At 47.2% G+C, this 26,737-nt stretch overlaps 1 protein-coding gene across 1 annotated transcript in view; it reads right to left on the reverse strand.

The window, feature by feature from the left end:
* The window catches only part of SCN11A (sodium voltage-gated channel alpha subunit 11), a 166,074-nt gene that overhangs the window by 8,181 nt on the left and 131,156 nt on the right, over positions 1-26,737 (reverse strand). The window contains exons 31-32 of the mRNA XM_082348288.1: positions 21,043-25,832; positions 66-16,657 (exon numbers count right to left, since the gene is read on the reverse strand). Of these exons, the coding sequence (XP_082204414.1) occupies positions 24,805-25,832 (1,028 nt within the window). The 3' untranslated portion in view covers positions 66-16,657; positions 21,043-24,804. The remainder of the gene's footprint in view (positions 1-65; positions 16,658-21,042; positions 25,833-26,737) is intronic.

The raw sequence follows: 26,737 nt of genomic DNA on the forward strand, positions 1-26,737 counted from the left end.
AGGAGGCTATGAGTGACTCTGGGAGGGGAGGCAAGTCCAGGACCCCCAGTTTTGCGAAGACTTACACTTGTTTGTCCTCAGGGAGGTGGTTCAGCCTATCTGCTGGGAACCTCACTGTCGTTCAACGGGAAGTGCAAGGAATTCTGCTTTCTTGGGTGTCATTCCCTTTTCCCATCACGAGATCCACCCTGGCTGCTGGTGCTCCAGAAAGTGTTCTCCTTGGATGGAAGCAGGGCGTGGGGAGGGGGTGGGGAAGCTTATGTGTGATTAGATGGTAAAGTAACAAATGTGATTTTAAACGATCTCATGGGAAATGCTGAAACCTGAGGAAGCAAAGAAGCTGCACTTTAGATCACAGTGCCTCTGGCGTCCACAATAGCCGCCCAGGCTGGAGCAAGGCTGCGTCGAACAGCCGGACAGGCAACTCCCCACCGTTGACCCCAGAGAGCAGGGCTGCACGGATTCACAGGGTGTCTTCCTTGTCTCTACATTCTGCCTCCAGAACAAACACTCACATTTATTAAAATGTTTTTTTGTTCCCCTTCCCCAACTAAAACTTTAAATTTTTATTTTTTGTATTTTGAAAATATTTAATTGAAAAATGTATTTGAGTAATTTTCCCATTCTTCATGTATACTTAGAAATAGATCAGGTCTTATGAAAGAACAGTTTGAAATGAAATTACCAAAAAGGCCTAAGACCTCAGATTCGGTAAAAGAAAAGAGCAGGAGAAAATAACCTGTCCACATGGCCATGGACCAAGAGGGAGGGGGGAGTGAAGCTGAGGGGTCCCAGCCCACCCCGACTGCTCTGAGGCTGCCTGGTTCACCCTGGGCTGGCGTGGGAGTCATTCCTCAAGGCCAGTTTATACTGCAAGAAACTGGCTGGATGTTTTATTGCATTATAACTTCATTTACACAAAATTTCCCAAATCAAACAAAAAACAGCTTTTTCAGGTCCGGATTCAGTTCTTATGAAGTGCTGGTCTCCTCCCTGCAGGAACCAAAACTTTCAAAGGGACAGTCCAAGAAAGGCCGACACCCCTGCTCTAAGGCATAGCTTGTAGAAAGGCTGGAAGCTAGAGGGTTTGGGCATCACAACAGCTCCGTGGGTGTAGGGAAGGAGGATGGCACTTCTTCTGCCCCTGGCAACCTCTTCAAGATGCTTCTCCTGTGGTCCACCCAGGCAACGGCATCTGAACTGCCTGAACTGCCTCAAAAGATGAAACTTCCAAAGTATTTATGGGTCGAATGACATGATGTCATTCGACCCATAAATGTCTGGGATTTACTGCAAAAGAACCCAAGAGGGGAAGGGTGAAGATGAAACAAGATTGACCATGAGTAGATAATTGTGGAATTGGGGTAGGTAAGAATTTAGTACACTATTCTCTCCAGTTTGGTGTATGCTTGAATCTCTATGACAAAAAGTTTTTAAGAAGCGGACTCAAAGATATAGAGTAGCTACCAGTGGGAAGAGGGAAGGAGAGAGGGGCAATATAGGGGTAAAGGATTAGAAGTACAAACTATTTGTATAAAATAAGTTACAAGGATATAATGCACAACACAGGGAATATAGCCAACATTTTATAATAACTATAAATGGAGTATAACTTTAAAAATTGTGAATCACTATACTGTACACCGTACATCAACTATACCTCAATAAAAATTTTTTTTACATTTTAAAACATGTTCATACAAAGGCATTAAAACAGGCTGTTATATTTTATGAAAATATAAAACTATTCTAGCTATCTGCAGAGAATACTGTCTGGGAGGTAAGACACCAAAAGTTTATGTGTTTGTATGTATACTGTAGAATTATAAGTAATTTTTCTTTTTTCCTTTTTTTTTTTTAAACTCTCTTTGTATTAAAATTTTTTTCTACAACAAACACGGTACAGCCAATATTTGAGGACCATGGTTAGGGCTCCATCTCCCAGGATCTCTGTTTTGCAAGTCCTGCTCTGGTGAGTAAGAGGGAGTGGCTGGGAGTGCTGGCTGGGAGCAGGGAGTCCTTTCATTCAGGACTGAGCACCATTATCACCACGTGACAGAATCTGCACCGCAAGAAAAGGGCTGCTCTCTGCTTTTAGAAATCACCCTTTTCCCCCTTTCTTTCCTCCTCCCAGCTGATAGCCCGGGCTTCAGAATTCTCAGAAGCGGCATCGTCTGGGGAAACAGCTCTGGGTTGATATGAGGGAAGGTGGGCTCTGCTGCTGGTACGTTTGTGTCCTTGGACAAGTCATCCAATTTCTCTGCACCTCGTTTTTCCCACTGCCACTCCACCACTCTCCAACACACTCTCCACACAGCACCTGGGATGTTCTTTATAATAGAATCTGATCAGAAAACACCTCTGCCAAAAACCCCTTGTCTGCCCATCGCTGTTACAAGGAAGTCCCAGATACTAGAAGTAGCTCGTGAGCTCTCATGATCTCTTAGCCTCAGGGTGACAATCCCCCACCTCACCCCCATTTCCATGCCCCAGTGATACTGGGCCACTTAACAGATGCTTGAACACACCACACTGTCTTCCAACTCGGAGACTCTGCAGATGTTCTTTCTTATTTTCTTATATATTTCCTCCCCTTCCCTTCATTTACTCATTTCTAGTGATCCTTCTTCCTCAGACTGAATATTACTCACTTGAGAATACATTCCCTGACTCTCCAAACCAAACTCATGTTATACCTTCATATGAAGTTTTTCATTCACTCAACACATATTTATTGAGTACCAACTAAGTGCCAAGGGCGCACAGTCTAATGGGGAGACAGACATCGAACACATAATTCTGAAAATGACCACGATAATGTGCCTTGTGAGGACGTATCCCATGAAAATACAAATTCAGACAGACAGCGATCAGTGATTGGCTCCCCTCCTTGGCGGCTGGCTTACCCTGGTCACTTGGTGAGACGTTATAATGCAACACACATTCTACATGACAGAACTTTTTGGGCCACGCTTAAGGCCTGATGACAGGATTTTACTCTGTGACCAATTTATATCACTGAGAATATAAAGCATTTCTTCAAGTCATTTGTTCAATACCTATCTGCCCTCATTCTGTATTTACTTATTTTACTAGTGCTTCAAAAGAACCTATGATGTGTCTTTGTTGAGTGCTAAGCTTATAGAAATGAAAAGATGAAGTTCGGCTCCCATGGAGCTTACATTCTAAATTGGGGGGAGGGGGGCGCAGAAAATAAGAAGCTAAGAAATTAGTGAATGCATTATGTTATGTGATTTTAAAATTTTTTAAATTGAAGTATAGTTAATTTACAATGTTGTGTTAGTTTCAAGTGCACAGCAAAGTGATTCCATTATACATATATATATATATTCTTTTTCAGATTCTTTTCCATTTTAGGTTATTACAAGATATTGAGTATAGTCCCCTGTGCTACACAGTAGGTCCTTGTTGTTTACCTATTTCATATATGGTAGTGTGTATATGTTAATCCCAAATTCCTAGTTTCTCCCCCCACCCCACCTTTCCCCTTTGTTAACCATAAGTTTGTTTTCTATGCCTGTGAGTCTGTTTCTGTTTTGTTACTAAGTTCATTTGTGTCATTTTTTTAGATTCCACATATAAGTGATATAATATGGTATTTGTCTTTCTCTGTCTGACTTACTTCACTTAATAGTTGCACCCATGTTGCTGCAAATAGAATTATTTCCTTCTTTTTTATGGCTAATATTCCATAGTATATATACACCATGTCTTCTTTATCCATTTATCTGCCGATGGACATTTAGGTTGTTTCCATGTCTTGGCTATTGTAAACAGTGCTGCTTTGAACATTGCAGTGCATGTATGTGATGTGATTTATAATAGAAATATATATTTGATCTTCATCTCCCTGTTTCTGGCACAGAGCTCCTGAAACCCTTGAAATTTACTAAGTGATGAGAGCCATAAAGGTGTCTCTTGCTATGTTAATGAGGTGACTTTTGGAGTGCACCTAAGGCTGCGGCTGGTTGCAGGGAGAACCATCTATGTATCAGAGGACTGGAACTTTTGATCTCACCCCTTAACCTGTGGGGAGGGAAGCAGGCTGGAGATTGAATCAGTCCCCAGTGGCCAATGACTTAATCAACAGTGCCTCTGTAATGAAGCCTCCATAAAAATCCAAAAGGATGGGGTGGGTTTGGAGAGCTTCTTTGTTGGTGAACACATGGAGATTTGGGAGAGTGGGGCTGGGAGAGGGCATGGAATCTCCGTGCCCCTTCCCCATACCCTGCCTTGGGTATCTCTTCCATCTGGCTGTTCCTGAGTTATATCCTTTCATAATAAACCTGTGATCTCATGAGCAAATGGGTTCCCTGAGTTCTGTGAGCCATTCTAGCAAATTAATCCAACCCAAGGAGAGGGTGGTGGGAACCCCTGCTCTATAGCCAGTTGGTCAGAAGGGCAAGTGACAACCTGGGCTTGCAATCGGCATCTAAAGGGGAGAGCAGTCTTGCAGGTCTGAGCCCTTAGCATGTGGAATCTGATGCTATCTCTGCGTAGATGGTGTCAGAATTGAGTTGAATTGTGAGACACCCAGCTTGTTGGGTGTCAAACCAGACTTGCTTGTTGAATGTGAGGGAAACCTCCCCACACACACACACGTTGGACCTGGGTGCTCACTTTTAGTGTATTAAAGGAGAATTATTTTCCAGAAAGTAACATATTTTGCAAAGATTTCTTTTGCTCTAGACAACCAGAGAATTATTTTTCACCCCCTCTAACTCAATATCCATTCCATCCCAGGAACCCTCCTTTCCTCAGCAGACACCCAAGGAGGTCTTCTTCCCCAGTAAGTTACTACCTTCCTTCTGTATTTCATATATCTTGTGTTCATCGCCCTACGAAGTTTTATTTGTGCTCCTTGAGAAAAGTGTGACTGTCTCTTCTGGCACGCTTCACAGTGCTGGCCACAAAGTAGGTCAACAAAAACCCTTTCTGTGAGCCTGGGAGTCCCTCCAGGGCAGGGTCCAGGACTTATCCTGGGTCTCCAGCCCCCAGCACCATGCCTGTCTGGACAGAGAGGTACTGAGCTCAGGCTAATCGAAGGAATAAAGGAATTCCTCCTTTTAATCCATTAGCAAGTTGTCATGCTTTCATTTATCTAATTGTTTTGAATACTGATGACGTTTTTAGCCTGCTATTGCACCAATTCCTTACATGGTCGAGGGCTTTGTAGCTTATACTTTACTTTCAATAATGATACTTGATGGATATCTGGTGGATCAAATGGCCCTTGTTTTATATGTGGGGAGACTGGGCATGGAGAGGTTGACCCCCAGCTCTGCAGTATGAGGACAAGGATGAGAACACAAGGTCTCCCACTCTAAGGCTCTTGACACCACAGGTTCCCCAGATGTGATTCTTGCCTCCTTCTGTTACTGCTCCTTGGACAAGCCAATTCTTTCAGGCAGTAACCATCCCCAGGAATCATGGCAGTGGGAGAGAGTCATTGCCACTTTCTTGGTCCCTCTGCTCTCCGTTCTCCTCCGAGCCCCAGCCCGTGATGTGCCCTGGACACAGACTGAGAGGGTGAGGAGGAGCCCAGGGGTGAGGGCGCTCTGTGGAGACTGGCCTTCCTGTCAGAACTCCAAGCACCAGGGAAAGAAGAGCAGCTTGGTTTCCACGGCAACCTGCCCACCTGGTCCCTACAGCTGCAGCCCCTCTCTGGCCCCCTGAGGTGGGGGCTGCGGGTGACCCGAGCCAGTCCTGTGCCCACGTCGGCTCCCACCAGGTTCAGGCCCGAGGCAGGCTGTTCATTCTGAGCTGGAGCTTTGCCTGACACGGTTCCCATGGGCACGGCGGTGGGCACACGCTGCCTGAAGTCAGATCCCTAGATCAGAACTGCCCTGCCATTCAGGCAGCTCCTCTGGAGCCCAGAGACTTTGGAAGAAAGATTGAGTTTCAGATGCCTTAGTCCTTTAAACCGCCCCTCAGCCGAAGGTGGATTTAAGAACTTGGCCCTGTGGGGATGTGTCATGTACAGGGCATTCCCTCTGTGCCAGGGCCTGGGGACACCAAGATGACTTGAGGCACAGTCCCCACCCTTAAGGGGAGCGAGCAAGACAGTCCATCAAGCTGGCAATGACAGTGCATCGGGGGCCAGCAATGTGGGACTAAGAACAAGAAACTGGAGGGATTGCTCAACTCTGGGAAACATTTCAGAAGGGGAGCAGGAGGCATTCCAAACAGAGGGAGGGGCTCCTGCAAAAACGTAAGAGGAAAGAATATGCTGTATGAAATACCAAAGTTCCAGGTGTTGGGGAAAGAGTTGAGAGGGGGCTGCATGGCTGGGGGATGGGCAGGAGCCCCACACTGAGCCCAGCTCGGGCTGTGTCTTACAGGGAAAGAGGAGTCATTTTACACAGGAAAGCAACATGGCGGGACTTAGAAAGGTCACCAAGGATGCTGTGAAGGGACCGATTTAAGGAGGAGGAGATTAGCAGCGGGGAGGACAGTGAGGTGGCTGCAGAAATTCTGGTGACATCACAGAGGCTGGTGACTAATCTTTCAGAATCAGGGGCCTCCTACCCACCAGGTGTGGCCAAAGGCGTCAATTCTGTACCTTCACGTGGAGATGGCAGGAACCAGGAGCCGGGAGATGTGGCCGTCAGCTGACAGATGCCTCGCCCACCTCCTGCCACAGGTCAGGAAGACTCTCAGGGAGAGAGGTCAGCCTACAGAGGAGAGCCCTGGGTCAGCACCTGTGAGGAAGGGGCGGTGGCAGGATTGGGCAGGAGGAAAGGTCAGCTGTGATTGACCCATGGGCAGCTCTGGAACTCAGATGCACATCAGAGGTGTCCTACATCAGGCAGGTGGCCAGGTTTTTACAGCCCCCCCTTAGTGGGTCGCTAGAGGTGGGCCATCCCCAGAAGAGCAGGACCTGGAGGCAGCTGCCTGCCGCTGAGGTTGTCCCAAGAGCTGGGAGCTGCCTCCGCCTCCAGCACTGCCAGAGCTGGGCGGTGGGTCCTCAGTGCAGGGGACTTGTGCACAGTTCATACCTCGCCCACATCTACAACTTCGTCCTGGGCAGCTCTCCCAGTTGGAAATTGATGGGTCTGGAGTAGGAGGTCTGGAAAGTCCTCTTAGGCTTGGTGCCTCCCAAGTCAGGGAGATGATAGTAACAGCAAAAATAACTATCATTACTGAGTGCCTATGACATGTGTGCAGACTCCAGGCCTTCACACTCTACTTATATCATCTCGTTTCATCCTATGAGATAGGCACACCTATTATCCCACTTTGAAAAGGAGGTTGCAAACGTCAGAGAGGTGAAGTAAATGACCAGGTCCCCAGAACCTAAGTGGCAGAGTCTGGCCCCTGTGCAGGGTGTCTCACCTCCAGGTGGAATGGCCTCCTTCTTCATTGCAGCTCCCACAACTGCGCTGGAAGACTGAGGGACGACGATGTGACAGTCATGCAAGTGCAGGCCAGTCCACGAGGTGTCGCTACCTGCCAGGAGCCCCAGGTACCAGGGTTAGACTTACAGCACGCCTTCCCCAGCCACCTACTGCCTACTCAAGCATCCATGGCTAGGGCCTGGGACTGTCCTTGGGGCCTCGGGAATGGAGCAGTGGCACATAAAAAAAAAGATACCCTCACTGAGAAACGCACTTGTCGGGTTTAGAAGCAGAATTCCAGTCAGTCAAAGTGGAGGAGGAGTGGGGAGCCAAGCACTGAGGACCTGAAATGTAATTCACTTGGTAACCTTCCTCCAGTGCCTGCCTCCCCTTCTCTTCCCTTGTAAGCACCGTCCGTGAGGTGGACTCTGTTCCTCCTTCTCCACCTCCTGACAGCTAATTCCTTAGCAAGATGGTCACCCCCATTTACTGAGCAGCCAGTACAGGCGAGGGCTTATGCCCGGACATCATCTCACTCTCACGACAGCCCTGAGAGACAGAGGCTGTCGCCTCCATTTCATAGAGGGGTAAATAGAGCCTCAAATGCATTAAGTCACTCGCCTGAGCCACACAGCCATTGCGGGACAGGACTTGAATCTAACTAGTCTGTCTGCTCAACCGTGGTGTTGAGGGGATTGAGAGAGGGTTCAGGTAAAGGGGTCAGGACTAGAGAAGGATGTAGTCTTGTGGGCTACAGCAGGAAGGAGAGGAGAGTCATGCAGAGCCACTGGGATGTGGGGCCTGGTTGTTCCGGAAGCCATGGCAAGGCGAGCTTCGGAAGCGGAATCTTGAGAGGGGGAGTTGGAGTTGTGGGCAAAGGGCAGTTTAGATGAGCTGGCTTGGTGACCATTACAGGGGGTCTAAGAGCAGGTTTAGAAGACAGTGCTGAATGGCACCCCACTGGGGACTACTCAGGACACCTGGTCTCCTGTGGCTGAGTCTCGGGGTTCCTTGGTGTAAAATGGCCAGGGAGGTGACAGTAGGGGAAAGATGAGATGGGATGGTTTAGAGTGTGGTTCTCAAATCTCAGTGTACATTAGAATCACCTGGAGGGCATGTTCAACTAGATTCCTGGGCTCCACCCCATCGGTTCTGACTCTGGTGGGGAGGTCGGGGGTGGGTCATGTTCTCTGTTCCTAACAAGCGCAGGCCCCACCCTTGCTGTGAGGAGCACTGGTTTGGTGGTTTCCACGGGCCCCTCCTCCCCAGCATCCGGCTTTCTGAGACTCTGAGATCGGCTTCCCAAGCAGGGCCCCTCTCCCGAGGGCTGGACGCTGTTGACTCAGGCAGGAGAGAAATGACCCTCTTGCTCCAGGAGCTATGACTGGGAGTGGCTGCCATTTTCAATATGCTTTTTGTGCAGACTTTACAGATAATAAGCCTGGATATCAGAGAGGTAGTCCCAGAGGTTACACAGCTAATAAGTGCTAAAGCCAAGATTAAATCCTGGAGCTTAGCTGAGACCCAAGGGGATAAGGCGTAGGCACTAAGGATGCCCTTCAGGACCTGGAATGCCCATTGCTCTATGGGAAGGTATAACAGGATATTTGTTTGGGAGGTCTGGGGTTCTGCAGGCCTGTGATTCATTGAACCACGTCCCACCAAAACTCCTGAGACAGGAAGGTGGCTGGGATGAAAGAGGGACAATTTGCATAGGGTCTAGGAGTCATCTGGGAGGAAATGGATTGATACCATGACTTTTCCCCTGGGGTTCCAAGTTGGCCAGATGAACTAAGTGCAGTGAACTCACCACTGAGATTCTTGAACTTTGCATGAGCCAGTGGCACTGGGGAAGAAAGACACCCTCACAGGGAACAGAACAGAGCTTGGAGTTATATGAATTTGAATACTAAAGGAGGTGTGATTTTATTTTGTACCCCAAGTTCCTTGCTACAATAGGATTGGATGGGGGCGGTGCTGGCAGGAGAAGTGCACTGTTGCTCACATTATCTCTGAAATAGATGCACATTCATTAAAATGACAATTGTTTTAGAGTCATAATTGATAACTACTTTCATAATTTCAAAGTAAGAGAAAAAAAATAGGTAGAAGAAAAGATGCCTAAATCAGCGATGGCAGTGAAATCAGAAGGCACCAGCTTGAGACAATGGCATTTCACTTTACAAAACACTGTTCAGAGGAGAATGCATTGCCTGATGTGGATTCAGTAGAAGTTGGCCGAAGAAATTCTTATAAGAAGAGAAAACATTTGGGATCTCAAACCTCTTAGCCCTCGGCTGGAGGAAAAACTCAGAGCTCGGCTGGAAGAAGCAGGGTGTGCTCTAAGAGCTATGCCAGGCCCTGGAGAATCAGGAGCTCTGAACATAACTTAATCTAAATGAACAAAGGAAATACAGAATGGATGTTAATGGATATTTCAATCCAAGATGAAATATGAGTCCAAGGAGCATTTCAGTATAATATATATTTAATTGAAATGAACTACATATCTTAAATCAAAAATGATGTTAGTGATTCCATGCAGAAAGAGAATTGCTCTGTGACCTTCATTTTCTCCCTCTCTAATGCTTATTTGGGGAAAGAACTGTTAGCTCAAGTATTTGCTGAATGAATGATTGAATGAATGAAGTTGCATTGGTGGAGGAGGTTTCTGAAAATGTACTTTTAATAATGCAGTTAATTTCCTGTGCTTTCCAGGTTTTCTACAGTGAAAAGAAATTACTTCAATAGTCAGAATAAGATTAGAATTGGGTCGGGGACAGGTTAGAATCTGTTCTCTTGGGGGACAGTTTCCTGTGAGGGGCAGTGAGATACCTACTCTCCCAGGCCAGAGATGGTGCCCTTCTGACCTGTGACCCAACCACTGGGAGAAAGATGAAGACAGGTGCTGGTCAGCAAGGCTGGGGTGGTGAACCAGCTGGGACCGAGTCTGTCTGTATCAGGAGTTGTGCATGGAGCTGGCGTTCCAGGGGAGGCACCCAGATGACCTCTCCCTCAACAAACTCACAGTTTTGGCTCTGAAGGTTCATGCACTTGTCACATGTAACTCTAGAACAACCTGTCTGCATCTGTGGCCAATAAAACAGCAGAGCTAGAGCTGAGCTGAAGAAGGGCAGCTGGCAGATGGGTGGGAACTGTGTCTGTTGAGAAACAGCTGTTAATGCAAAGGAGAAAGGTGTATCCTGGCCCACAACCCCTCTCACTGGTCAGAAATGACTGGAACATGACAAACCATCTCAGATCTCCCTAGGGTATGCTTCATGGCACTCAGAGCAGAAAATTCATTGAAGGATTTCACTGGAGTGGGGGTCACGGCAGGCTGGACAGGCTGGAGCTTTCCTGGAAGGGGCAGGACTGTATCTGGGCTCCTCTGGATGGGGAGGGTAGAGAGCGAGGATGGATGGAGACCCAGCAATGGACCAGCAGAGGGGCAGCCAAATGTCATTCACAGGAGTATCCTGTCCAGCAGCCCCTGTCAAAATTGCCAGGGGTGATCCTAAAATGTATAGTCCAGAGCCCTATTTCTAGAGATTTCTTCTTCTTCTTCTTTTTTTTTAGGTTTGCAGTTGATTCCAAGAATCTGCATTTTTCACAAGTACTCTGGATGATTCTGATGCAGCGTGTCAAGCATTAGACTTTGGATACTGTATTAGCGTGGGCTGTCATGACAAAATACCACAGGCTGGGTGGCTTAAACAACAGAAGTTTATTTTCTCACAGTTCTGGAGGTTGGGAAGCTCCAGATCAAGCCTGGCAGGGTTGGGTTTCTGGTGAGAGCTCACCTGCTGGCTGTCAACAGCCACCTTCCCGCAGTGTTCTCACCCGGCCTTTCTTCTGTGCACTTGTGATCTCTGGTGTCTCTCCTTCTTCTTATAAGAAGTCCAGTAGTCTCAGGTTAGGGCCTCATCCTTATGACTTCATGTAACTTTGGTTATCTTCTTAATTATCTTCTATCTCCAAATACAGCCACATTGGGAGTTAGGGTTTCAAACTATGAATTTCGGGGAACACAAACCAGTCCACAGTGGGTGCCACTCCTGTGGAAGGGAAGTGGAGCCTGGATACCTGGCCGAGGATGGTGGAGGATGTTCAGTGAGATGGGCCAAGACTGGCAAAGGCCCAGAGAGGGGAAGGTACTTGCCTAAGGTCACACAGCAGGCCAGTTCCAGGGCAGGAACAGATCCCCCACACCCATGACTCCCACACTGGCCCTGCTCTTTTCATTCTCATCTGATGTGGGCCTGGTTCCTCTGCTCCAACTATATCTTATAATTTACTTGGTTCTACTAACCATAAAATTACCATGTACTTCATCAGAAAATGTGTGGTAGATTTAGAAGCCCTAGGGAAACATACGTACACACGCATACATATGTGCACACACTCTCAGACACCGAGGTAACCCCTGTCAGCATTGGGAGGCCTGTTCTCCCTGGACACGGGCAAAAAGCCCAGCCCAGAGCTCTGGTGCCCTGCCAGTGGGCAGCTTCACACGTCCTCCCCCCTTAAATGATAAGCATGGACCACAGCATCCAGCCCTCACCATCGAGCTCAGAATGGGAATGGGTGGCCACCAGATGCAGTGTCGGGGGAGAAGATCCAGAGACCCCTCCCTCAACAGCATTAAAACTACAGTGCTTGACTGAGGTCTTGTCCATGAGCCATTAGGAAAGTGGGGAGCGCTTTCATGCATTTCTTTGAGACCCGGCAGCTGTGCACCCTGCCCTGGGCAGGGACACAGTCAGCACTGACTTCTCCAGTGAGCTGTTCTGACCCAAGGAGGAAGGCTGAGGCCATGACAGACAGTGAGAGCAGGGAGAATAGCACCAACACTAACAGTGATTCAGCTGACACTGCTTATTACATGCCAAGAGGCTTACATGGTTATTGCACTTAATTCCCAGAACGAAATGAGGACAAAGGTGGTGGAGCTGCGGTTGAGAAGGGAGCTGCCGAGTGACATCCGGGGGACTGGGATGGCCAGGAGGACCAAGAGTGGCTCCCGGGTTCCTCTGATGAAATGTTCTAAGCAAGTTCTGGGTCGTCCCCTGAACTCACCCCCAAAACCCTTCAGCCATCACCTGGGAGCCTCCCTGGTTGGGAAAAGCAAGTGTGTGTATGTGTCCTTCTGGCCACAGCTAAACAACCAGGGTGGAGAGAGAGCACGGGAAGGAAGCTGGTCCTGGCCCCCAAACCATGCTCTCCCTCCTTCCCGTACCTGGGGAGCTCTTCCTGACCTGGCTGGTGCCGGGACAGCCCCAACCAGGCATTGGAGGAGAATGAGGCAGCTCTTGGAAAAGAGGGAAGGAAAGGTTCCCTTATGCAGGTATTTCTCTGGGGAGCAGTGCTGGGGTGGGCACAGATGGGCCTCAGACAGTCAGACATCAGAGGCAGCGCTGCCCTCACTGCCTTGCCAGGGAGTGACGCACTTGCTTGGGTAAGTGTCAGTTTGCTGTAATTATTCATGTGACTCCCCCTTCTTCCTGTTCCTCTAGGCCCAGCACCATGGGGGCTACTGCATTTCTCCATGACCAACCTTCTGGGCAGCAGCAGGGGGGCCTGGCAGGTGGACCCTCAGCCAGAGAGATGCAGAGGAGGGCTGCGTGGGGCCAGGACCCACAGGCAGACTCATCAGAAGGAGGACGGACACTGACTATCCCCGGGTGATGGGCAGCACACCCAATCTCTCACCTACAAGCCTCCTTGAGCTCTCACAGCAGCCCTGAGTCACTAGTGGTTTTATCTTTCTCATTCTAATGCCAAGGAAACTGACTTAGGGACAAACTTTTCTAAGACAAAATGGAAAGGCCAGGCAAGACACTGAGGTGACCAGTTTCTTAAAGACCTCTGCACTGTCCAGGGCACTAGAGAAACCCATTCAGAACTCACCTTGCAGAGTCCCTAGGGACCCTGGGAAATGGACGCTCAGGAGAATGTCCATCCAGAGGCTTGTGGGGCTGGGTCCCAGGATGCAGAGCTGTTTCTTCGGCAGCATCCAAATGATTTCCTAACAATCAAAAGACAGGCAACAAGAGTCAAGGAATGAAGAGTAAAGGAATGAGATTGGGGATTCCTTGAGGGAACCGGACTACTCTTTTGACATCTTTGTATCCCCATCCAAACCCTTCAAAATCTAACAATATACATCAATAAATACTTAATACATAGCAATGTTAATACTAATTGAGCCATATCTCACTTAAGGATCATAATTGCCTCATGAAATAGGTATGGTCATTATTGTCTTCATTTTTAAAATGATTAAAGCTCAGAGAGACTGAGGACTGGGTCCAAGGTCACTCCGCTACTATTGGGTAGCATGGATGTGAGACCCATGCAGCTGCCATTGTCTGCCATGTTTCTGGCCCAGAGAGAGCAGCAGAGTCCTTGCAATGAGGATGGCACAGGGCTGGAAGCAGACTGCACTCACAGACCCAGTGGTACCCTCTCTGGTTCAAATTTATCTATTTCTGGTCATTTTAAATTCAGTTTAAATTCTATTATTTCATTCTGGGAATGGAATACATAGGAAATGTTGTGTCACCCTTCAAAGTTGATGACAGAACCATTGTATCAGTTAGAAATTCCCCACAATCACTTGAAACAGAGACTCACTAAAGATTGGCTTAAAGAATCTTCATCTCTTTTTCTCTGACGTAATGTGATGTGCAGAAGTAGGTGGTTCAGAGCTAGTGCAGCAGAGCCATGATCCCCTCAGGTCTCACACTCTTTCTATCTTTCTCCTCTGCCATCCTGAGGATGTGGCTTCTATTCCTTAGTTCGCCTCATGGTCACAATATGGCTATTGAAGCCCCACCATCACATCTGTATTCCAGGCAGGTAGGAGGAGGAGGTGGTAAAGGATAAAAAGGCATATATCAACTGATTTAGCCCCCTCTTTTAAGGAGCTTATCTAGAAGCCTCATTCAGCAATGTCCCTATAACTCATTGGTCAGAACTTAGAGCAAGTCTACGCCTAGGTTCAAGGTAGAATTAAAACTGTATTTTTTAAGGTGGGCACTTAAAACCGTATTTTTTTTAAGGTAGGCACTTTGACACCTCTAATAAAATCAGATTTCTTTTACTAACGAAAGAGGAGAGTGGATATTGGGTAAGCCCCTCACCACCTCTGCCACAACTTTACTTTGCCTTGGCTACTTCAGTCCCAGTAGTTAAGGATAGCCCTGGGGCACACTTTCACAGAGACTAAGCTGTAAGTGGCTTGACCATCAGAAACCTGAGGTGAGCCTGGCCCTGCTCTTAAATTCTTTCCGGCAGCAGCCTCAATAGCACAGCCCGTCTCTGGGCTGGCCTCAGGTAGGAAAGCACCTATATTGGGGGAGAATAAATACCTTTGGCTTGACCATGTCCCATAGCTGCTGTGAGCCTCAGAGGAGCTAATGCATGTAATAGCACCTCATAAACTATGATGTCCATGGCCTCACCACTAAGAACCAGCAGTACTGGCATACCTGGGAGCTTGCTAGAAATGAAAATTCTCAGTCCCCCTGCAGCCCTACTGAATCTGTATTTTAACCAGGCTGCAGGTGATTCAGGTGCATTAAAGTTTCAGAAGCACTTCCCTCTAGAGCCGTGGGACTGAATCACAAGGGAGGCCAGGTGACAGGAGACAGGTGTGCTCACCTGAGACCCTTCCTCCAGCCTGATGAAGTATCTCGGGAAAGTCACTCTCCCTCTCTGGCCTCGGTCTTCCCAACCGTTTAGAGGAAGGGTTTGCACCAGACCCTTGCTCCACAAAGTATGGTCTTCATCAACAGCATCAGCATCACCCTGGAAGAAATGCAGAAGCTCAGCAGTCTCCCCAAACCCAGAGTGACTGAAAAGAGTCTGCATTTTGGCAACCTCCCCAGGTGATGCATCTGTACGCTAAAGTTTGAGAAACCCTGCACTAGATGCTCTGTGTGCTCTGAAATGAGAAATCAAAGTCATTTAGGCAACTGGTCCCAGGTTCCCAGTCTGTGATGTGGATGATGGGAGACCACTGATTCCTGGAGTTTCTTGGGTTGGGCTGAGGGGAGATAAACTCCCTTTGAAAGATCAGTGACTGGCAGAGCACAGGGTGGAGAGCCACGCGGCTGGTACTGTGGGTGCCTGGGCTAGGTCTGGAGCCGGGATCAGACTTGGGGCTTCCTCATCAGGCACTTCTCCTCTGGAGCTGGATGGGTACCTGGAGCCAGAAGCGCAGCTGCAGGCAGCGCTCCGGTGATGGCTCTGGACCACACCTCCCTCCTGCCCTTCTCCCTCTCCAGGGCAGAGGTGGGCACACCTGAGATGCACAGCTGAACAGCGAGTGCACCACGGAGTCAATGCTGCCGGCTTTCAGCAGGAGAAGGCGGCGGAGCCTACCTCACCAGTCTTCTTGCCCCTGAGCACTTCGTTATTTAAAAGAATCCTTTAAGACTGTTTGATGTTTTGGACTAAATAAAGCTGTGCTCCCACTCCGATTGAGCTTATAATGGAGTCTAATTTTATAAAGAAGCCAATTAATGGCTTTGTATATATAAAAGAAAGTATCCCTGCTTCTTTTCTTGACCAAAAGGCCCCAGAAGTTAGTCCTGCAAAAATGTCAAATCTTGCTTTAAAGAATGGCAGGACTTCTCCGAGGAGAATAACAGGAAATGACTCACAGAGGGCGCCCCGAGGCTGCTCAGCTGTACAGAGGTGGGGGGGCCCACCCCCGCGCAGTAATATGAGGCTGCCGGCTGACTGCGGGGAGGAAAGTGCCCCGCCCACGGAGGGGGCGCTGTCTTCACTAGGCTGGAGCTCTCTGAGGGGCCCAAGGATGCTGGCATGCTGGCTTGCAGAGACAGACATCGCGGTGAGGCTGAGAGTCCAACACTGTCAGGATTTAGCGCCTTGAAGAAAATTCACCTAGAAATAATTCTAAATTAACCACACAAAATTGCCAGTCCAGGGACTCTTACCTGTACTGGACTCTCTGGCTCTCATCTTGATCCCATTTGATGAGCCAGTGGAGACCGGGAAGATGTCTTCCTGGTTTCTTGTGGACTAACTCAGACCTGAATTTTCTATTCTGCCACTGAGCTCCCTATCTGTCTGCCTTTCACTTCCTTTCTCTCCCTTCCCGCCCGCTGCCCTCCTCCGCTCCCCTGGCCCTATTCCTTCCTCAATCCATAGGCTTGCCCTGTCCAAGGCCCTCACTAAGGACAGCAGCTCTGCCCCAGAAGCCCCGATCTGATGAATGGGTCAGAAGATATTCATACGGAGCACATCAGTACAGCCACAGCAGCCAAGTCCTGGAACAAATAAAAGTCCCATGTTAGTTTTTTGTTCTTGGGGAGAAAAGCCATCAGATATTGAATATTTTCCATGCCAGTTGTGGAGTAGCTGCTGCCTTGAGCCCTTGTACTAGTCAGAAAGCAGAATCCACCTCAGGTGGTTCAGGAAACACGAATGAAGGACTATTTACAGACGTGTGGATGCAGTTGCTTTAGTTACCCATTGCTGTGTCACAAATTACCCCAACATTTTGCAACTTAATATACATTTGTGATTTCACATAGTTTCTCGAGGATGAGAATCTGGGAGCGCCTTAGCTGGGTGCTTCTGACTCTCATGAGGTTGTCACCAAGCTGTTCATAGGGGCCACAGTCACCTCAAGACTTGGCTGGGACTGCCGGGTCCACTTCAGAGCCCGTTCAGGGGATTTTTGCCATTTCCACTCCTGACCATTCCCCTACAGGCCTCCAATCTTGATGTGTCCTCCTGTTCTTGCTCTTCTCACCCAGAGATGAGGGGCTGCAAGGGTGAGCAAGTTGAGCACACCCTCTCACCTTCCTTTTTGTTAGTGTCAAAGTGAGGCCCAGAGAGGGCATGGGCGTTGCTCAAGGTCACACAGCAAGTTGGTGGCAAAGCAGAGCTCAGGCCCCCGCTGCACTGTGAGGAAGGGCAGGGGAGTTTTCTCAGCATCTCATCAAGGGAGCAGGAAAGCAGCTACAGGCCCCAGTGGCTCTGAGAAAAGAGCCACTGAGCTGTGGGGCTCAGCAGAGCATTCTTAAGTGTAATTGACTTTAGGCATTAAACTTTTACCAGAATGAGCTCACAAGGTCTGTAGGGAGAAGGAAAGTGCCTGGCATTTCCTGCCTCTTGGGGCAGCGTCTGGGGTGCAAAAAAGCCCATCTTCCAGGCTGCAGGATGGAGCCCTCCCCGGGGAGGCAGAAGAAGGGTGAGGCCCTGGGAGAGACTGCAGGTCAGGATACTGAGTGTTCAGTGGCCACCTGGTTCTCACTAATTCTGGGGGGTGGGGAACGGGGGCTAAGACCACCCACTCAAAGGCGTGACGGCCCTCGAGCAGTCACGCCTATGCAATGAGTGACTACTGCAGGGGTGGGGAGAAGGGACAGAGGACTCAGTCCCTGCTCATAGGGAGCACCCCCCAACCCCTGGCCATGTCCACTCATCTTTTTGTCCTTAAACCTGCCCTACTATCAATCATGGACCTGGTATAAATCACAACCAATCTCTGGGCATCAGTTTTCTTATCTGTATAATGAGGAGCTATACAAGATGATGTCTTGAAATGTTTTGAGCTTTGTCTTTCCCTAATGAAGGAGTTATCCCAATTCTTATCCCAAGGTTTCTTTCCAAATATTGAGGCAGCCACTCTACACATCCAGGCAAGGTATCACCTTTGTTTGATGTGTCTCCCCAGCAGCCTCTCCCTTCAGATTTAGTGCTAAAATAAGAGCTCCAGAGGCATACTGAGACTTCCATTTAGATTCAAAAAACTCAAGGGCTTTTTTTTAAAACAGGCTTATTGAAGTATAATTGACGTACCACAAACTGCAAATATTTGAAGAGTACAATTTGGTAAATTTTGGCATATATATATATATATTTGGCCATACCACATGGCATGCAGGATCTTAGTTCCCCAACCAGGGATCGAACCCGTGCCCCCTGCATTGGAAGCATGGAGTCTTAACCACTGGACCACCAGGGTAGTCCCTAGACATATATTATTCACTTGTAAAACTTGATGGTTTTACAAGTGAAAACCACCACGATCAAGATATTAAACAAATCCACCATCCCCCAATGTTTCTTCATGCCCCTTTATCTTTCCTTTTTACCAACGCTTCCCCTATCCCCAGGTTACCATTGATTTACTTTCTGTCACTATAGTTTAGTTTACATTTTCTTCTTTCAAAAGGAAAAGGCAACCTACAGAATGGAAGAAAATATTTGCAAAGCATGTATCAGATAAGGTGATAATATCCAAAATATGTAAAGAACTCATACAACTTAATAGCAAAAACACAAACAACCCAATTAAGAAATGGACAAAGGACCTGAGTAGACAGTTTTCCAAAGAAGGCATATGTATGACCAACAGGTACCTGAAAAGGTGCTCAACATCACTAATCATCAGGGGAATGCAAATCAAAACCAAAATGAGATATCATCTCACACCTATTTGAATGACTATTGTAAAAAAGACAAGACATAACAAGTGTTGCTGAGGGTATGGAGCAAAGAGAACCCTTGTACACTGTTGGCGGGAAGGTAAAATGGTACAGCTAATATGGAAAACTATATGGAGGTTCCTCAAAAAATTCAAAACAGACAACCATGTGATCCAGCAAACCCTCTACTGAATATATATCCAAAGGAAATGAAATCACAATCTCGAAGAGATGTCTTCACTCCAGTGTTCACTGCAGCATTATTCACAATTGCCAAAGCAAGGAAACAACCTAAATGTCCATAAATGGATGAATAAAGAAAATGTCCTGTATATATGTACAATGGAATATCATTTAGCCATGAAAAAGAAGGAAATCCTGCCATTTGCAATAACATGAATGAACCTGGAGGACATTATGCTAAGTGAAATAAGCCAGACACAGAAAGATAAATGCTGCATGATCTCACTTATATGTGGAATCTAAAAAAGTCAAACTCATAGAACCAGAGAGTATAACAGTGGTTACCAGGAGCTGGGGGTAGGCGGTGGGGAGGGAAAATTAGGGAAATGTTTGTCAAGGGGTACAACCTTTCACTTATAAGATGAATAAGTTCTGTGGAGTCTAACACACACTAGAGTGACTGTAGTTAATGATATTGTATTGCATACTAGAAATTTGCTAAGAGAGTAGATCTTAAGTTTTCTCAGTACACCAAAAGGAAAAAAAGGGTAACTATGTGAGGTGATCGATGTGAGAATTAACTTGACCGTGGGAAACATTTCACAGTGTATATGTATTTCAAACCATCATGCTGTACACCTTAAATATATACAATTTTCATTTGTCAATTACACCTCAATAAAGCTGGGAAAAAAAAAAACGAGTATAAGCCATCACTGTGTTTTGGGTCCAAAAGTGATATTAAAATATAGAAAGAGCTTAGAGTATGGGATGGAGGTAAGGGGACTTGAAGCTGTAATGGCACAGAGGATACAATGCTTTTAGTTAGACTGTATGCTCGTTCAGGGTGGCTTGGGTTGGGGGACTGATGGAGATTAAGGAAAACTAAATCAGCACCCTCACCGTCACCTCTTGATACCACCACTGTCTGACTAGCACACTTGAAGTCTACGTTAATAGAGATATATTGTCCAAAGGGAGGGGATAGTCCCTCTCTTGCCCCCTGGGTGCCAGGTGCTAGAGGAGATAGATTAACCAGAGTTTGCCTAGAGAAGGAGGGAGAAAATGATAAAAGGATTGAAACTACATCAAAGTATTAGAGAACGGAGTACATAGACAGAATTGAGGCTGTTAAATTTAGAGAGGAAGCATAGCACCTCCTACGTAGAGGATGTTTCCACAATGTAAGAACTTTGAAGACATGCACTGTCTCCAGAGGAGAAGAAATGGATGGTAAAAGATCCGTGGACATAACCAGAAAAACTCTGTACCCTCCCTTCAACTTCAATCACACCATTTCTGTGTGGTACAGTGGTGATATAGCTTAAGCACTGGAGCCAGACTGCTTGGGTTTGAATCCTGTCAGGGCCACTTATTGGTTACGTAGCCTTGAACAAGCTTCTTATTTACTCTACATGCCTCAGTTTTCTCATCAGAATAATGAAGATTAAAAATAGTTTATCCCTACTAGAGCTGTTGTGAAGATTAAACAAGGTAATACTAGAAAGTGGCTACTAAGTCCAGAATAAGTGCTCAACAAATGTTTTTTTATAGCACTTGTCTTCTCACCGCCTCTTTGATGACTCCTGGGCAGTGAGGGACAGGATTGCCCACTGAATGACCCTGGAGGTTCCATCTGGGTTGTCAGGCAGCAACCATCTGGGACCAGTGGCTCCCTCTCCTTGAGCAGGAGGAGCTGTACAGGATTGCAGCCTCTCTAAGGGCACTGGGCGCTAGTAGCTGACATTCTAAGAGAGCTCTCCTGAACAGCTGGCTCCTGAGTCTGGATTATTTATAAGGCAAGCTCTCATGCTTGCTCCATGAAAGGGTAGGGATCCCTTCCTGGAACACCACTGCGCTGTACCCTGGCTTCTTGAATGCTTCTTGGTGGAAGGGATGAAAAGGTGGGATCACGTATCTCATCTTGTTGGCTATGACTTTCTTGTGAAGCCTGCTCTGTGCCCACGATGTGTGTCATGGTGTTACCTTCACCTGCCTCCCCACACCCTTCTCTGAACTGTCTCACTCCTCACCTTTATTCTCTGAGAGCATGGCCCCCAGGGCGAGTCCTCTGGTATGCTCACCCCTCCACGATTTAGTCTGCTCCCGGGGTTTCAAATGTCACCCTTGTGCTGAGGACTCTTGTCCAGGCCATGTCCTCAAGTTCCAGGCCTGGCTGAACATTGTCACTTGGACCTGGCATCTTAAACCTTCAAAATGTTCAAAACTGAACTGATTTTTAGATTTTCTTCTTCCTTCATGAAAACAAACAAAAATAAATGAAAAAAACCTTAACCCTCCTAGGCTCATTAATTTGGTAACTTGTGCTGCCATTTATCTTGTCACCCTGGCCCAAAATCTTAAGGTTCCTCCCTAGACACCTCCCCCATGGACAGGCATTAGGCACAGGTATCCGAGTCACACCGCATTGCCCCCTGCCTTCGTCCTCACTCGGTGCCTCTTCCACACCAGGATCGGCATTCTGATCTCCTTCTCCTCCATTCCACCTGAATACTCTGTCCAGTTAATTTCCTCCCCTGCTCAAACACCGTCAATGCCTCCTTATTACCTAAATATGTTAGAACCCTTCGCTCTGGCATCCGAGGCTCTCCACAGAACTGTCCATTTCTAGATTCAGTTGCTGCTGCTCCACTGTCTACACTCTGAGCCCAGTCAATTGAGGAGCTCATGCTTCCTTCCACTTTTTACACTCCTTACACTCCACGGTGCTGCCTATACTGTCTCCTCCCCTTCAAACACCCTCCCGAACCACCTCCACCTGTCACAATCCCACACATTACCCAGCTCATCTCAGATGCCCCCCTCTCTCTTTTGAAGCCTTCCTGTGAGCCTGTCTCCACTCACACTTTGAGAGCAGAGCTGTGTCCTGGTTCGTGCACTTGTTATTTTGCATTGTATTATCATCACACAAACACCTGTCTAATTCTCCTCCCAATTAGCATATATACTCTTGAGGTCAAGAGCCATTGGTTAGAAGCAGTTTGCACAAGGTGGTATTGCATTGGCCCTCCGGACTTGTCTATTGACTGAAATGAGCAGGGGTTGATTTGCCTGGAGAAAAGAAGGCTCAGAAGACAGGGGACTGGCTTCATGGGCCTGTAGGGCTGTCTACCGTGGACATTCAGCACGGCCCCAGGAGGACAGAGCTCAGACCAACATCTCTGCCTCTTGGGGGTATCCTGGCTCCTTGCACAGTGAGAGCTATCTCTGGGGAGTGTGAGCTCTCTAGCACCCATCCAAGGTAATTCAACACTTCCTTGCTTTGGCTCTCTTCTCCCCCTTTAGCACTCTGGCTATTTGAGCTCTAGGCTCATACAGAGAGATGCTGTGCAGCTTTCAGAAAAGAACATGTTGGGCATTTGCTGCCATCTAGTGAAGGAAGCATGGCTCAGCCTCTTGCAGAAGCCAGAGGGAGGGATCCTGTGCTCTCCCCAGGAGCTGGCTCCAGGAATCCAGCACTGGCGAAAGGGGACCATGTTGGGGTGAACAGATGTGTGTGAGAAGAGCAGAAGCTATTGCACAGAACAGATTATATTCAAGCCCGTAAACTGTAATCTGGAATAGACAAGACCATGTCCTTCCAGAACCTCCCTTACCTCCAGCCAGGGGATATCCCTAGTGGAATCAGGGCCAGCCATCTTTTCCAGAAAACTTGGTAGGGATCCGTAAAACACCCAGAGTTCATAATCGGAGGCATTTTTTAGGGAAGACACAGGTAATCCCCAGGGCCTCAAGCAGAACTGGCCATGGCTTTAGAACTGGTGATTTCCACAAGGCTCCTGCAGCCCTATATGGGAGCCCTGTGGCCCTGTCTCAAAAGTGCCCTTGTTCTGGCCACTCCCCTGTCTCAGCATGGCACAGAGGCTCAGGCTCCACCTGCTGAGTGACAGCACACTCACCGGGCTATTGTGAGGTACGGATGAGATTATGCATGGCAAACACTTAGCCAGTGCCTGACACACAGCAAATGCTAAGTAAAAATTAGATATTGATAATAATTAGATAATGATATTACTACTTTTTGCCAATGCTCCAGAGCACAAGGCTGCCTACAAAACTCAGGCCCTGGACACGAATACATTGAGTCATGGTTAGATCTTGTGCACATTGTAAATAAGCACCCCCTCCGTGCACCACAGCATCTGGCATTGGCCTTACCTCCACTGGACAGTGAGGGGCAGAGCAGAGGCTCAGGCCTCAGACTCCAGGCTGCTGACAGACACATCAGCTCCTCCAGTCTGTCTGAGATACAGGATTCCAGTACTATTTCTGCAGGGTTCTCCTCCAAGCCTAGATTATCACAGTGCAGTTCTTTGCCCCCAGTCCAGCTAACGTCTTGTTTGGCCTCTGGGCATCTCCAGTTTTTAGGAAGGTCCTGGGCTACTCCTGGGGCCAGGCCCTTCTGATCGACCTGGTTGTTCTCTGGGCTGTGTTTGATGCAGACATTCAGCCAGAACTGAATGTAGGGCTCATCAAATGCCTGAGGTCACCGGCTAACCAGTATGTCTTATGGCTCCCCTGCCCTGGGGTCCAGGTGTTGTTAAGGGGTTGCTCTCTCCATCCAAGTTGCGCATTGCAGATATTTTAACCAGAGGCAAGTGAGACTGTCTTACTGGTTCCAGCCAGTGGTGTGCTGAGCCAGCTTTGGGCAGCTCACGAGAACTGATTGTGGATGTCTCTTCCCAACTCTATGTTCAGAAACATGTTGGTAGCTTGAAATCAGTCATGATGGGAGTATTCACCACAGAAATCAGTAAATGCTACAAATCATGGCTTTTTTTTCCTGAAGAGCAATTGTTATACACTTTTCAGCATACCACTGGCTCCGGCCTTTAATTCCAAGCAAAGTACCACATTTAAACCACTACTCACACAACCACCAAACAAGAGGGTTTTTAGTGTACTGTCTGAATGAAATGCAAACTGAAAGTCTCATTTATTTATTTTTTTCCCCGAAAATATATAACAGATTGCAGCTGGTGAAAGATACGGTGGTAACTGACAAGTCATGATCATGCTTTTAGGTTTGAAATAAACCCCAAAAGTTTAATGCTGGTTAAAAAAAAATCTGCAATAAGTGTTTATTGGCAGGTTTTGAATTTTCACTTAGCATGCAGAAGAGTTACGTGTGATAAGCCATATATTTTATTGGGGAAAACATCAAACAAAGGTATTGGATACTGTACTTAAGAACATTTGGAAAAACACAATTTAAAATTTTAATGTTTTCTGTTTCTTATTCTTTTTTTTGATATAATTTGAACTGTGCTTCAATCCTCACATTAGTGTCCCCTACAGCAGAGGTCCCCAACCTTTCTGGCACCAGGGACCAATTTTGCGGAAGACAGTTTTTCCACAGACTGGGTTGCGGAGGGGTGGCTCGGGCGGAACACGAGTGACGTGCAGCGGCAGATGAAATCTTGGTGGCTAGCCCTCCGCTCACCTCCTGCTGTGCGGACCAGTTTCTGACAGGCCACGGACGGGTAGCGCGGTCCGCAGCCCGGGGGTTGGGGACCCCTGCTCTACAGCCCATTCTAGTGTCTTTTTGTTAAAACAGTACCGGTGGTTATAGTTGGGCAGCTTTATCTTATATCTCTATAAGAACCATTTGAAGTGAACTCAGAAACGCCATTTCTTTTAGCCCGAAAAAGAAAAATGGAATGGCTAGTTCAGTGAGTCCACTGCTTGTTCGCACACTGAGCTGTGGACCCCTTGGAGCTCAGAGGCTGGAGGCAAGGCTCTGAGGCTGTGAGGTAGGGGTGGAGGTGAGGGGCTCAGTCATAGTGGACCTTGCCCTCGGCCACCCCAGAGCTGGACAAGTCTCCATTGCAGAGTGTCTGGAGGGGTGAATGAGGCCTGTCTTCCAAGGTACACTTGGTCTTCATCATGTACTTTCGAAAGGCCTTTTGAATAACAGCAGCACATCTTTCCTCTTCCTTCCTCTTGGTGGTGGTGACTATGGGTTCATATAACTTCTTGAAAGGGTTGGCTTCCATGAACTTCTCCTCCATCACTGCTTTCATGCTATCCAGGCCACTGGACTCACCAAGTACCCTAGCGGTGAAAGCGAACAGAATATCCAGGCAATGAAGGCGATCTCCACTCACCATGGGCAAGTCCATGACTAAAAATTGGTATTTATTTGGCTTTGCCACACGCAGAGGCTCAGGAAGGGCATCGGCAAAGTCAGAAAGAGCAGAATATCTGATAAACTGTGTTGCTTCTGGGTCAAACTTTTCCCAGACTTCGTAGAATATTTCAAAGTCGTCTTCACTCAAAGGGTCCTCGCTTTCTTCAGTGGCTATACTGAAGTTTTCTAAAATCACAGCAATATACATGTTGACCACGATGAGAAAGGAGATGATGATATAACTGACGAAGTAGGTTATGGCTATGGCAGAGAGGTGACAGTTCTCTAACTTGGGGTTACATGAGTCTTTTGATTGCAACATGGGGCTGAGGAGGGCATCCCAGCCTGCTGACGTGGTTATCTGGAAGAGGCAGAGCATGCTGCCTTTGAAAGTTTTGAAGTTGAATATGTCATCAATTCCAGACTCTTCCTTCACTTTGCAAAAACAATTCATACCAAAAATGGCATAAATAAACATAACCAGAAAGAGTAGAAGACCAATATTGAATAGAGAGGGAAGAGACATCATCAGCGCGAAAAGGAGAGTTCTGATTCCTCGTGCTGCCCGAACAAGTCTCAGGATTCGACCAATCCGAGCCAAGCGGACAATTCTGAAGAGTGTTGGAGGGAAAGGAATGTGTGCCTGGGTTTTCAAGGCAGAAACCATTGTACCTTAAGAGAAGGAGAAGGGTCAATCAATTTCCAGCAGGCAGAGTGACATAGCCTCTCTCTCCTGCCTTGAATCTGAGTGGGACCACCTTTTTATCATTACTTCTTAATTTATGTACAAAATTAAGATTTTTTTACCTATATCAGGGAAAATATATATCTGTGCCTTAAGCTGGAGAATAATTTCCAAGGTTCGTACAGTTTTAGATGGGACTTTAGATGGGATAGGACATCTAAAATACTGAAGACCCCCAAGGAAAAGAAATAAAATGCTGTTTATGACAGGTTATTTTGTTAGTTATCGTATGAACTTGAAGTACATTATCTATGTTGGGCATTTAAAGTTATTCATGGGGTAACAAATATAAGTTTTCCATATTTATTGTATATATAGAATGGAAAACAAACTACGGATGGAGTTATTTAGATTAGAATGCAAGGAGAAATTTCTGCTACTGAAGGTCAGCTTGAGCCTAAGCTATCGGTGGAAGTTGTACGACCCCAGCCCCAAAACTTCTTAAACAAACAGGTTCTTATTATAGAGGAATTTGAACACAGCCTGCTACAGGTGAGGACAGGGCTAGAGAAAGAGGGTGGTGTTGGGATGTTCATTTTTGGGCTAAAGCTGCCATGGATCTTTCATCTTTGTCAGTATGCTCATTCCAAGTTCTTCTGGAAGATCTAATTCAAAAAGCTGAAGGGACTAAATTGGAGACAGTTTCTCTGATGTTGTAGATACACCAGAAATGGCATCTCAAGCAAAGGTTTCTGCAGACTGCTAAATATTTGGCCAAAAATGTCGCCCTGTTTTCTCATTGCCTGCTCTGTAATCAAGTGATACAAGAATTTAAAACAACTCACATTTTGGCCCAAATATTATAGAATGGCTGGAACATGCTTGCCTTGTA

The sequence above is a fragment of the Balaenoptera borealis genome, assembly GCF_965194805.1.
Source record: "Balaenoptera borealis genome assembly, chromosome: 12".
NCBI lineage: Eukaryota > Metazoa > Chordata > Mammalia > Artiodactyla > Balaenopteridae > Balaenoptera > Balaenoptera borealis.